The sequence below is a fragment of the Apium graveolens genome, chromosome 8, assembly GCF_009905375.1.
Source record: "Apium graveolens cultivar Ventura chromosome 8, ASM990537v1, whole genome shotgun sequence".
Lineage (NCBI taxonomy): Eukaryota > Viridiplantae > Streptophyta > Magnoliopsida > Apiales > Apiaceae > Apium > Apium graveolens.
The window spans coordinates 3,126,039-3,137,589 of NC_133654.1; the positions used below are offsets into that span (position 1 = coordinate 3,126,039).

The 11,551-nt window shown below is 33.1% G+C and overlaps 2 protein-coding genes across 2 annotated transcripts; one reads left to right on the forward strand and one right to left on the reverse strand.

The window, feature by feature from the left end:
- The first annotated feature begins 2,658 nt into the window (after positions 1–2,658).
- LOC141678181 (tubulin beta-1 chain) lies at positions 2,659–5,767 on the forward strand. Its single transcript, XM_074484435.1, has 3 exons — positions 2,659–3,159; positions 4,514–4,783; positions 4,880–5,767. Exons 1-3 carry the CDS (start codon positions 2,766–2,768, stop codon positions 5,557–5,559), a joined length of 1,344 nt encoding a protein of 447 aa, XP_074340536.1. The 5' UTR covers positions 2,659–2,765; the 3' UTR covers positions 5,560–5,767.
- Positions 5,768–7,858: 2,091 nt separating this feature from the next.
- Positions 7,859–9,460, reverse strand: LOC141678129 (lectin-like protein At1g53070). The gene has a single exon (XM_074484375.1). The coding sequence runs from the start codon at positions 9,108–9,110 to the stop codon at positions 8,046–8,048; it is 1,065 nt and encodes a 354-aa protein (XP_074340476.1). The 5' UTR covers positions 9,111–9,460; the 3' UTR covers positions 7,859–8,045.
- Positions 9,461–11,551: the final 2,091 nt, after the last annotated feature.

Sequence of the window (11,551 nt, forward strand, 5' to 3'; positions counted from 1 at the left end):
GAATGCTAGATATTCTCCATATTCCAAAACATAAACTAATAATTTATGTATAAATACTTCTCCAATAAATAAAAATATTTAATTGTCAAAGTAGTTACTCAAGCGAAGGACATAACTGAATTTAGCGAGTCAAGTTATTGGAGACTATACACTATTTTGATAACAAGTGATGACATCATTCAATTTAGCAAAAAAAAATAATATCATTCCTAGCCAGACTCGTAAACCTAACATTAAAACCCTTGACTTTAACAGGAACTTACAACTACTCAACTAGAAAGATGTGACATCATGTGAATACTTTTCTAATATACTTTATATATATATATAGGGTCTTACTCTATTGAGAACCCTTTTATGGTGAGATATGAGATCTAATCTCCACCACGTAAATTTAAATATACTTTTAATCTGAACCACTCATTTTAAATCTCATCATCATCTATAATTATCACCTCCTCCATCATCTTCTTTCTACCTACAACCGGCCACTACCTCCAACTACCAGCAACCACCATTTCCGGCCACCACCACCGACCACCAGAAAATCATCACCGACCACCAGAAAATCACCACCGTCAAATCAAAAAATCACCACCGGAAAACCAAAACTCACCACCGAAAATGAATGATCACCACCAGAATATAAAAAATCATCGGTGATAACCAAAGATTACCACATCCAGCCACCATTATTGCCCACTAGATCCGACCACTAGGTAACACCTACGTAATCACCATGATATCATCATTAAACACCCCTAACAGTAACAACACAACCTCATATTATCACCACCTTACCACAACCATCACAAACAAAATCACTCTAGAAATAACATAAATCACTCTAGAAATAACATAAATCATCAAAATTCGAACTGCAATCAATTAAATTTATTAACAAATCCCTAAATTTTGAACCCAAAATTATAAATTAAGATCTATAAAGCTTGTCCAGCATATCAAACATATTGATCTTGAATTTTTGTGCGATTTGAAGGACATGAAATTGTCCCACAACAGTTTGGTAATACGTTGATGGTGGCGGCTAGAAGACCAGGGAAAAGGACATCATCAGAGAGAAAAAATAGATTTATTTGTCATGAAGAAAATGGAGAAACGAAGAACAAGATGAATATTAATGGCGAGTGTGTAAAAACATAAATCTGCAAAAGAAAAGATGTGGAAAATCTGAATAGTAACTCACCCGGAATTTGATTTCGTTGGAGAAGATGAACTTGAATATGTATGTTATATGTATGTGTATGAACAGTCGGAGAAGAAGTTAAAAGATGATGGGAGGTTTTAATAAAAAATAATATTTTAAAGTGTGTGGTCCAGATCATAAGTAGTTAATAAAAAGGTGTGGCTGAGATTGGTTCTCAGTTCTCAGTTCTAACTTTAATTTGGGTTCTTATTTGAGCAACTGCCTATATATATATATAGAGAAAGAGGTTTTATGACCACATTTTTATCGGTGATCACCTATGTTCTGCAATCAAAACACTATGAAATATATTATTTTGTGAAGTATGTTTTACAAATATCGCTAATTCATTAAAATTATTGAAGATCATTTAAGTTAATTAAGTAAAATGTATATGTTCTCCAATTTGAACAAATATCCTGCAAACTAAACATGTTTCGTAGAATAAAACATATTGTAACGTTCTACATGCATGATATTCAACATTTTGAATAAAATAATGACATTTGTAGATTATAATTCGCAAAATAACACGTTTTGTAATGCTTTTTATTCAAGATTTTAGTTGTAGAACATGAGTGGTTTCCCAGATATTCAAGATCTCCAGAACAACGTGATCTCCGTAGAATTTAACTATCTCTATATATATATATTGCAGAGAAGTAAACTAGTGTTCGCCACTGTATTTTATTGTTGAGATTAGTAGTGTAAACTACTTATCAACAAATTAATTTTTTTAGTACATACTTATCTTCTTAGTTTGTTACTAATTTAAACTTTTAAGATTAAAATAACATCTTTAAATTTTGATCAAGATACTCATTTATAATTATTTAACATTACCATTTATCTTCTTTCTTCCATTTGTTCATTTTTGATTGAAAAAGAAAATTTACTTTTTCTATTTTTTTCAAATAAAAGTATATATACATGTATCTAAAAAATGTGCCTCCAAATTTGAAGTCCAAGCTAGATCATGTGTATATAATAAAGTTTTTAGACATATATTTAAGTATATTATATATATCGATTTTTATAGTGTGTGATACAAGAAAAACTGATAATGAAAATAGTATATAATATTAATTTTCAAATTAAATTAATTGTAAAACAAACAATTAACAATTGCGATAAATGTAGGGAATACCAGCAAATAATTGAATAATTCATTTTTGTCATCACCGCATTACATTATAAAAATTTAAAAATAGGCACCACGTTCCATCCAGCTGTTTTACTCCACATTTACACACACAAATTAATTCAAATTTCAAAATATCTCCAATTATTTCAGCCTCATCAAATCCAACCGTCCAATAATCCGTTACATTTTCCCCAAACTAATCCCCACCGTCCATTCAAATTTTACACTCCCATCCCGCTTTTCAAACCCTAATTTTAACCCCCTCTCTGTACCTCCTCAACATTTCTCATATATATAAACACACACTCTCTCTCCCTCATCTCATCTCTCTCACTTCACTTCCCTCTCTCTCTTTCTCTCTCAATTCTCTATCTTAAATCTCTCTCAAATCTCTCTCGATCTCTCTGTGTGAAAATGAGGGAGATTCTACACATTCAAGGAGGCCAATGCGGTAACCAAATCGGAGCGAAGTTCTGGGAAGTGATATGCGCAGAGCACGGTATTGACTCGACCGGACGATACCAGGGCGATACAGACATTCAATTGGAGCGAATCAATGTGTATTACAATGAGGCGAGTTCACAGAGGTACGTGCCGAGGGCTGTGTTGATGGATCTGGAGCCAGGGACGATGGATTCGCTTAGATCTGGCCCGTACGGACAGATTTTCAGGCCTGATAACTTTGTGTTTGGGCAGAGTGGAGCGGGTAATAACTGGGCGAAAGGTCATTATACTGAAGGAGCTGAGTTGATTGATTCTGTGCTTGATGTTGTGAGAAAGGAGGCTGAGAATTGTGATTGTCTGCAAGGTATTGTTTCAGATCTGGATCTCATTTCTCATGTATGTGTGTGTTTTTTGTATGCGGCGTCAAACAGTTTGTGTGCATGTGTGTGCTTTAGTGTACATATATTATGCTCTCACTATGTGAGAATTGTTGCTGTTTCAGATCTGGATCTCATTTCTTATGTGTGTGTGTTTAGTGTGTGTTTTTTTTGTTTGAGGCATTTTGTCAAACAGTTTGTGTATGTGTATGAATGTTTTAAATATTGTTGTAATTGTAGATCTGAATCTGTGTTGATTAGTGTGTGTTTTTATGTTTTGAGGCATTTTAACAAACAGGTAATGTGCGTGTGTGTATTTGTTTTGTATCTGTTGTAATTGTAGATTGTAGATCTGAATCTGTGTGTGATTATTGTATATATTTATGTACTGCTCATTGTGTAGATCTGTTAGTGGAGGACATACTGTGTATGTGTATAGATTTATATGCGTTGTGTTTGATTTTGTGTACTCTCTCTCTCTCTCTCTCACTCTCACTCTCACTCTCACTCTCTGTGTATGTGGGTGATTTTTTGCTGATTCAGATTTGGATATTTGTATGTATGATGTGTGAGTTTATATTTGAGAAATTATTTGTATACAGGTATCGTGAACATTTTGTGTTGTTTATCCAGATGTTTGGTATTATCACAATAGTGTGTTTAGTGAGACTTAATTGATTGTTATAAGTGCAGAAGCATGTGAGTTTAGATTCGTATTTCTGTGTGTGCGTGCTTGTGTCCTGTATTGAGGAATCCTGAGGTGTGTGATGAGTATACATATTGTATCATTTAGTCAATTGACTGTTATTGTGTATTGTTGTGAATACAAGTACACATTGTGTTTGATAGTCTATGGCAAGCAGTTTGATTTTTGTTTGTGCTTAGCTGAGTTCTGTTGTGCATAGTAAAGTAGCTGTCATGTGTTTTATATCTACTAGGTGGACTTCAGCACGAAAGTGTGCATAGTGTTGGATTTTTTATTTTTATATGCATTTGTACAAGCATGTAATTATAGATCTGAAGCCTTGTGTGTGAGTATTTGAGTGAAACTAATGTTCATTATTTTGGTCAATTATTAGAGCACACTACTGTAACTGTAAGTATGGATAGAACTTCATGACAAGGTGTGTTTGGCTTAAATTGTTGACCCCTGATATCAGTTATTTGATATAACAATTTTGAGGTATAGAGTTATATCTTGTACTTTATGTAATGCATTTCTTCATATGCTTATGTGTAGTTCTAGAAACAAATGATCAGTTCATTTTGTGAGAATGTTTAAAAACATGAAATAAAGATTGGTTTGCTGCTTGTATTGAAAATCTAGTTTCATTTATGCAGGGTTTCAGGTATGCCATTCTCTAGGAGGAGGTACAGGATCTGGTATGGGTACACTTCTTATCTCAAAGATCAGGGAGGAGTACCCAGACCGTATGATGCTTACTTTCTCGGTCTTTCCTTCGCCTAAGGTTTCTGATACTGTTGTGGAGCCATACAATGCAACCTTGTCTGTTCATCAACTTGTTGAAAATGCTGATGAGTGCATGGTTCTGGACAATGAGGCTCTCTATGATATTTGCTTCCGCACCTTAAAGCTAACCACACCTAGCTGTAAGTCTTTTGCATTCGTATTTGTTTTTTTTTGTTTTCTAGTTTTGTATATACATCTAGTTTGTTAATTTGGTTTGTGGGTTTTTTTTGTACCAGTTGGTGATCTAAACCACTTGATTTCTGCTACTATGTCTGGTGTTACTTGTTGCTTGCGTTTCCCTGGTCAATTGAACTCTGATCTCAGGAAGTTGGCTGTAAATCTCATTCCCTTCCCAAGGTTGCACTTCTTTATGGTGGGATTTGCACCCCTTACCTCCCGTGGTTCCCAGCAGTACCGTGCATTGAGTGTACCTGAGCTTACCCAGCAGATGTGGGATTCAAAGAACATGATGTGCGCAGCTGATCCCCGCCATGGTCGTTACTTGACAGCATCTGCTGTGTTCAGAGGAAAGATGAGCACTAAAGAGGTTGATGAGCAGATGATCAACGTGCAGAACAAGAACTCTTCCTACTTTGTTGAATGGATCCCAAACAATGTGAAGTCAACAGTTTGTGATATCCCACCAACAGGGCTGAAGATGGCATCTACTTTCATTGGGAATTCAACTTCAATTCAAGAGATGTTCAGGCGTGTGAGTGAGCAGTTCACAGCCATGTTCAGGAGAAAAGCTTTCTTGCATTGGTACACTGGTGAGGGTATGGACGAGATGGAGTTCACCGAGGCTGAGAGCAACATGAATGATCTTGTCTCAGAATACCAGCAATACCAGGATGCCACTGCTGATGAGGAGGGTGACTATTTCGAGGATGAAGAAGAGGAAGGCCAAGAAATGTAATGTGTCGAGCTCTTGCAATCTTCCGTTGCCTTTTGCCAGTCAAATTCAGTCTTTTGGAGTTGTTGTCTAGTGCTACTATGTCTTGTTTATTTTCTTAAATACAGTGTGCAAGATTCTGTTAACAATTTATCTGGCTTTGTGGTTTTATGTCTAGTACTTCTATTTGCAGATTTTTTTAAGTTGGTATTGCCTAATTGCTATTGTTTCATGTGTTGAGGTTTTTACTTTCTCTTTTATCATTTGCTTCCATGAATTGTGTTGATATGTAAAATGTTCATTGGCTTTGCTCTTGCATCATATATTGTGTTTAGTTCTACTAGTGTTAATGATTTGCAAAACATCATCGTTATTGAAATTTGAATAACTCAAATTGCTCATCTCTGCTTAATTCTTTACATCCAGCGTCTTGTGATGTCAACAAATGAGTCTTTCTATATTAATTAGACGTTTACAACTTACAAGTTAATGATTGCTCTTTAATTGAACACTGATTTATTGATTACGAATTTGTTATGGTTAAACAATTCACCGATAGATTTATGCATACATCCTATCCTATCTCTTATTAATATCCTGTTTCCCCATTTTCTTTTATAATATATAAAATAGAATGATTTTTTTTAAACATTTATGTTATTTATTATTACTCTTTCCGTCATTTTCATTTTTTTACATTTTCCTTTTTGGATTCTACCATTCATTTTTTTACATTTCAAAACTTACAAAAAATAGTCAATGAGTCCCACCATTTTCCTACTTTTCCTCTTTTTTCATACCACTTTTACCCCACATATGTCTCTTTTATACATTAAAAATCAACCGTGTCCAATCCTTTTGATAAGAAATCAAAAGGATGGAAGGAGTATTTTTCAGTTTTGTAAAAAACGCATTAAGCGGACGCTTAAGCGGGACCTTAATCGGTCAAAGCCCTAGGATTAGTGCAAAATTGGATATTTAAGCGTTTAATAAAATTTAAGCGGCTCTAAGCGGAATTAATCGGATTTTGACCGATTAAGCAGTTTTTGACTAATTAAAAGGGGAATTAAATATAATTAGAAAAAAAATAAATATTATTTTTAAAAAATGTATAATTTGATATTTTTAAATGTTATTTGTATTTTTTAAGTTGATTATGACTTCCTGCATGATTATTTTATTGATTTATTATAATACGTGAATGTTAACTCTTTATTCAAAAAAATATTCATTACTTTTAATATATACATATTTATTTTTTTATTTATAATCCGATTAAGCGTCCGCTTTTAAAACCGCTTAAGCGCCCGCTTTAGCGCTTAAACGGTAGAAGGTGACATCACCGCTTAGGTCCGATTTGCGCTTTTTTCAACACAGTATTTTTTAACTTACAAATTGCTTTTCCCTGCTTTTTTATTGCCAGTTGCTTTGTTCTTTATAAAAATCGAATATTCATCTCTTCATTGCCGAATAGAATTGCAAGGAATTTTTGTATTTCCTATGAATAGAACATCGGTGGATATTCATTGGTTGGTCTAGAAGAATAGGCAGCATGTAGCAAGCATACCGTTACTTATTTCCTAGAATTAGTATAAATAATATTTCTTAATGACTTTTAGAGACTTTTCTTTTAAACTTAAGTGAAGAACCACTAGGACTAACAAATAACATTCATGTGATGCAGAATCTCTTTATATAATCTTAATTACTACACTATTAGATAGTTTTATATCTTCAAATAAATTTAGAGAATGATTTACTTGTTACTTCATATCCTAATAGAAATAGGTACAAAGTTTAACATTTCTCATTCAGTTATACAAAAGAGAGAGTTACAGGACAACTCCAGGAAGAAAATTAAGTATAAAATTTACTACTATATAATTAAAGAAATATCAAGTTTACCATCTATTAATTCAGGGTCTCAAACCGATCATTTTTCATACAAAAATGCTAATTTTCGGTGATAAATTTGAGATGCCCTTAACTTATGACCGATTTAAAAAGTGGCCAATTTGAAACCCAGCTACTTGAAAGTGGCCAATTGAAACTTTGTTAATTATATAATGGTTAACTCGATAATTAACCCGAAAACAAAATAATACAGATCATCAAGATAACTGCCAGAAATTATCCAAAGACTGAACCGTGACTCCACAGAAGCAAACACTTGACAGAAGCATCCAGCAAACATAAAAATTAGAAATACATCAACTTTATCAATACATGACAACTGCAACATTGGCAAATATAAATCTCTGATCTAAAAATGAAACAGGCTAAGAATGATATCAGACTAAGTACCCTTGTGGAACAAATGAGCTGATACTTTAAATCCTAATCGGAAGCTGTATTTTATTGATCATAACATTGGTTAACACGATAATTAAGCTGCGATGATTTGATCATCAAATTACAGCCACCAAAAGGATGGAAATTAAGCACTCAAAACAGAATTTCGATTTACAAACACAAGACAAGCTAACTAAAGAGACGTGCACACCTACTTCTTAGTTCTTACCCTCTTCTACAACTATCTTAAACTTGTTGTACTCGAATTCTTCAGGATGCACGGCATACTGTTCTGGCAGGACAGGTACAACTGGACGCTTACTAGCCCCGGATATTGTCCAAACAAACAATCCGAAGAATGTTCCCAGTGCACCACAGGCAGTGCCAACAATCAGCGCAGCAAGAACTTTTAGAAAACAATCGCTTCTCTTATGAACCACTGGAACTTTAGTCTTCTCCACAACAGTTTTCTCAGGATCCAATGGCTCAGAGTGCATCCAATGCGGTGCCTGCCTCACCTTAAAACTCCACGAGCACACATTGCATTTCTGTGATGAATTTCCACTTGAGGAACTCAATCCCACAAACACCTCATCCTCCTTCCAAATCTTGGATACATCAATCGAATAAGAAAGCAATGGCTCAACAGGCCTTACATGACCTACTTTACTCAACCTAACCTCTAATTTCTTTGAACTCGCTTCATAATCAATCCAAGCTTGCAATTTCTCACCATTATTCAACACCAACTTCATCAAAGAAACATTACTCACTTTAACAGAAACAAAGCTATCAACATCAATACCCACATGATTATCATTCAAATCACCATGTTTTCGATCCTTAAACGTATCGAATTCAACACTCAAGAACCTAATTTTCTTCTGACCCAAAAGCCCAAATGAACCACCATCAAACTCATTCATATCATATTCAACAGGAACCATAAAAAAAGCCAAACCATCACCACTATCTTGTGACATTGAAAATGAAAAATATGTAGAAAAAGAAACCAAACTTGAAGGCATCCCCTCAAGAAGCCTAAAGGGTTTCTTATACACAACTCTTCCAGCACTATGCAACAAAGAACTAGTCATTTCAACACACAAACTATCATTACCAACCTTAGAATCACCATAAAGACTAATCTTAGACTCAAAGTTTGAATCTTTACTAAAGTTCTTGAAATAAAAAGATGATCTTGAATCAGCAGCTACTAAATTCAAGAAAACAGCAAAGATGGGTAAGAAAACAATATACCTCAAAGTGTAAAATCTGACCATCTTGATGCCTGATTAACTTGAGTTTAAGACCTTTGAGTTTTGTTTTTTCATGTACTAGTACAAGTAGAGTTTATGACTTGTGAGTTGAACTAACTAAGTTGGAGAAGTACAAGTAAATTCTCTAGGGTTTGAGTTTGCATTGGAGAGAAAAAGAGAGATAAATGCTTGGGAAAATGGGCACTTTATTGTGGTGGTGGTGGAAAGATAATGGTGGGTTTGGCTTGGAGGTTGTGAAAATTAAATACCTTTACTCTTTACTGCCACACCACACTTGTTGTTTTGCTCAGTGGTTGCTGACTGAGGGAATATATAAATCTTAGCAGATTCTTGGGGTCATGCTCATGCCCCCTACTACATTAGTACATTCTCAGCAAGGTTATTCAAATCCCATATCAATTTTTTTGTTCAAATTCGAGTATTTGTCGAAAATCTTGAATACTCGTTTTCAACATTCGAGTACTCATTCTAATGTTACTTGTCCGAGTTAACTGATTTTTCCGAAGTTCAATCTTATTGTTAGATTTTTAATAGGGACACGTTTTAACCAGACTCGAAACTCGACCTCTTGTTGAACAGAAAATCCTATAGGCACAAAACAAAATAGATCACAGAGAACAGAAGACTACAATGACAACAGGAGCACTGAAGATGTAAATAAATACCTTCTTCAAACTAAAATATTAGGGCTAAACTCTTTATAAGTAACTGATTTTTGAATGACCAAGTGTTGAAGAGAAGTTTGACCTGCAGAGTTGTGTTAAAATCTAGAGAGTTGTGTTAAAATCTAGTAAAATGAAGTCCAATAATTTAAGTTGTAGGGGCAGAATGCAGATATGAAAAGAGAGAGACATGTGAAACAACACTCACACAAAGAAAAACAAAACAACAGCTGTACTTGTCACTAGTATCAAAAGCATCACCAATAATATATGCGTACTACTACATTGTTATGTATTTTTATTACTCGTGTTTATGGACCCAACATCTCTTAATATAGCGATATCTCGCCCGCTTTCTTTTTACAAAGGTAGTCACATAGAAGGGTTGTGGGCAAAAGAAGATTCCACAAAACACCGACACCTTTGGGTCAATAAAAATACTGCAACAAATTTGTATGTAAGATAATGGTGTTGCACGTTTATGTCTACTTTAGCATTTGTCTTGTTATCTTAACGAAATACGAAAAAATGACAAAAATACCTTTTTTTTTAAATTTTGTGACAACAATACCATTTTTTGAAATATTTGGCCAAAAATACCTACCTAATATGCATTTTAAAATTGGGTATTACTAATACGCATTTTAAAAATGGATAACTTGTATAAAAAAAATTAAAATTTTTTAAAAAAAAAAAAAATAATTATGGATACGCATTCGTGAGATGCGTATCATGCCTTCACAAAGCATGATACGCATGTCAGTAATGCGTATCATGATTTTACTTTCTTTTTTTTTTGTTTTTTTAAATAATACTCATTTGTCAAATGCGTAATAGCCTTACCCATTTTTGAAATGCGTATTAGAAATGTATTTTTGGCCATATCTTTCAAAAACAGGTATTCCTGTTACATTTTCTAAAAAAAGGTATTTTTGGTCATCACCCACGAAATACTAACAAATTTAACTGATAAGAGGAAATACAACAAATCTTGACGAGCTTTTAAGTACAATTATAAGAAATTTGACAAAAAATGGTACTTCAACATCTTAGTGGTATATCTTTTCAAATTTATTAATGTAATCTGTACTATATTTATAATATACTATTATAAACAAAACATAGCATAATTTGGTTGGTTAGTTAACACCCTCCAAAAATATAGTAGTACCTTCTAAAAACACAAATTAAGATTTTAATATATTTTTTAAATCACAAATGTGACGTACATACATACATACAAACACTTCGTTGTGATCATAACACAGCGTACTCCTCCTCTCAATCTTCTTGCATTTGAATAACCAACCGATACTTATTTTAAATAATATATATAAACAATTTATATATTACTAATTATTTTAATAATATTAATTATTTTTAACAATCCATCCATATTATTAAACTATACTATTATAAGCAAAATATAAGATAATTTAATTGGTTGTTTGACACCTTCCAAAAAAATATTAGCATTTTCTAAAAACACAAATTAAAATTTATATAAATTTTATTTAACATAAAATACTCTCATTAATAAATTAATATTCACAATATTATTATATCAATATATCATGTTTCGTTTGGCCGGTTGGTTAACGCCCAAAAGTATGTTAACATTTTCAAAAATAAAGTTTAAATAAATAGTATAATTTAATTTAAAAAAATAAAACATGTATCTAATATAACTACAAACTCTATCAAAAATTATTCAACTTAATTTCTAATCGCATTCAACTTTTTTTTCTTACCTTATTTGTAGGAACCAAACACTTCTAAAAT

Bases quoted from the DNA above. Each gene is read 5' to 3' on its own strand.
- LOC141678129 (XM_074484375.1), bottom strand. From the start codon at position 9,110: ATGGTCAGATTTTACACTTTGAGGTATATTGTTTTCTTACCCATCTTT.
- LOC141678181 (XM_074484435.1), top strand. From the start codon at position 2,766: ATGAGGGAGATTCTACACATTCAAGGAGGCCAATGCGGTAACCAAATC. The intron at 3,160-4,513 runs GTATTGTTTCAG...TCATTTATGCAG, and splicing joins GAATTGTGATTGTCTGCAAG to GGTTTCAGGTATGCCATTCT. The intron at 4,784-4,879 runs GTAAGTCTTTTG...TTTTTGTACCAG, and splicing joins AAAGCTAACCACACCTAGCT to TTGGTGATCTAAACCACTTG.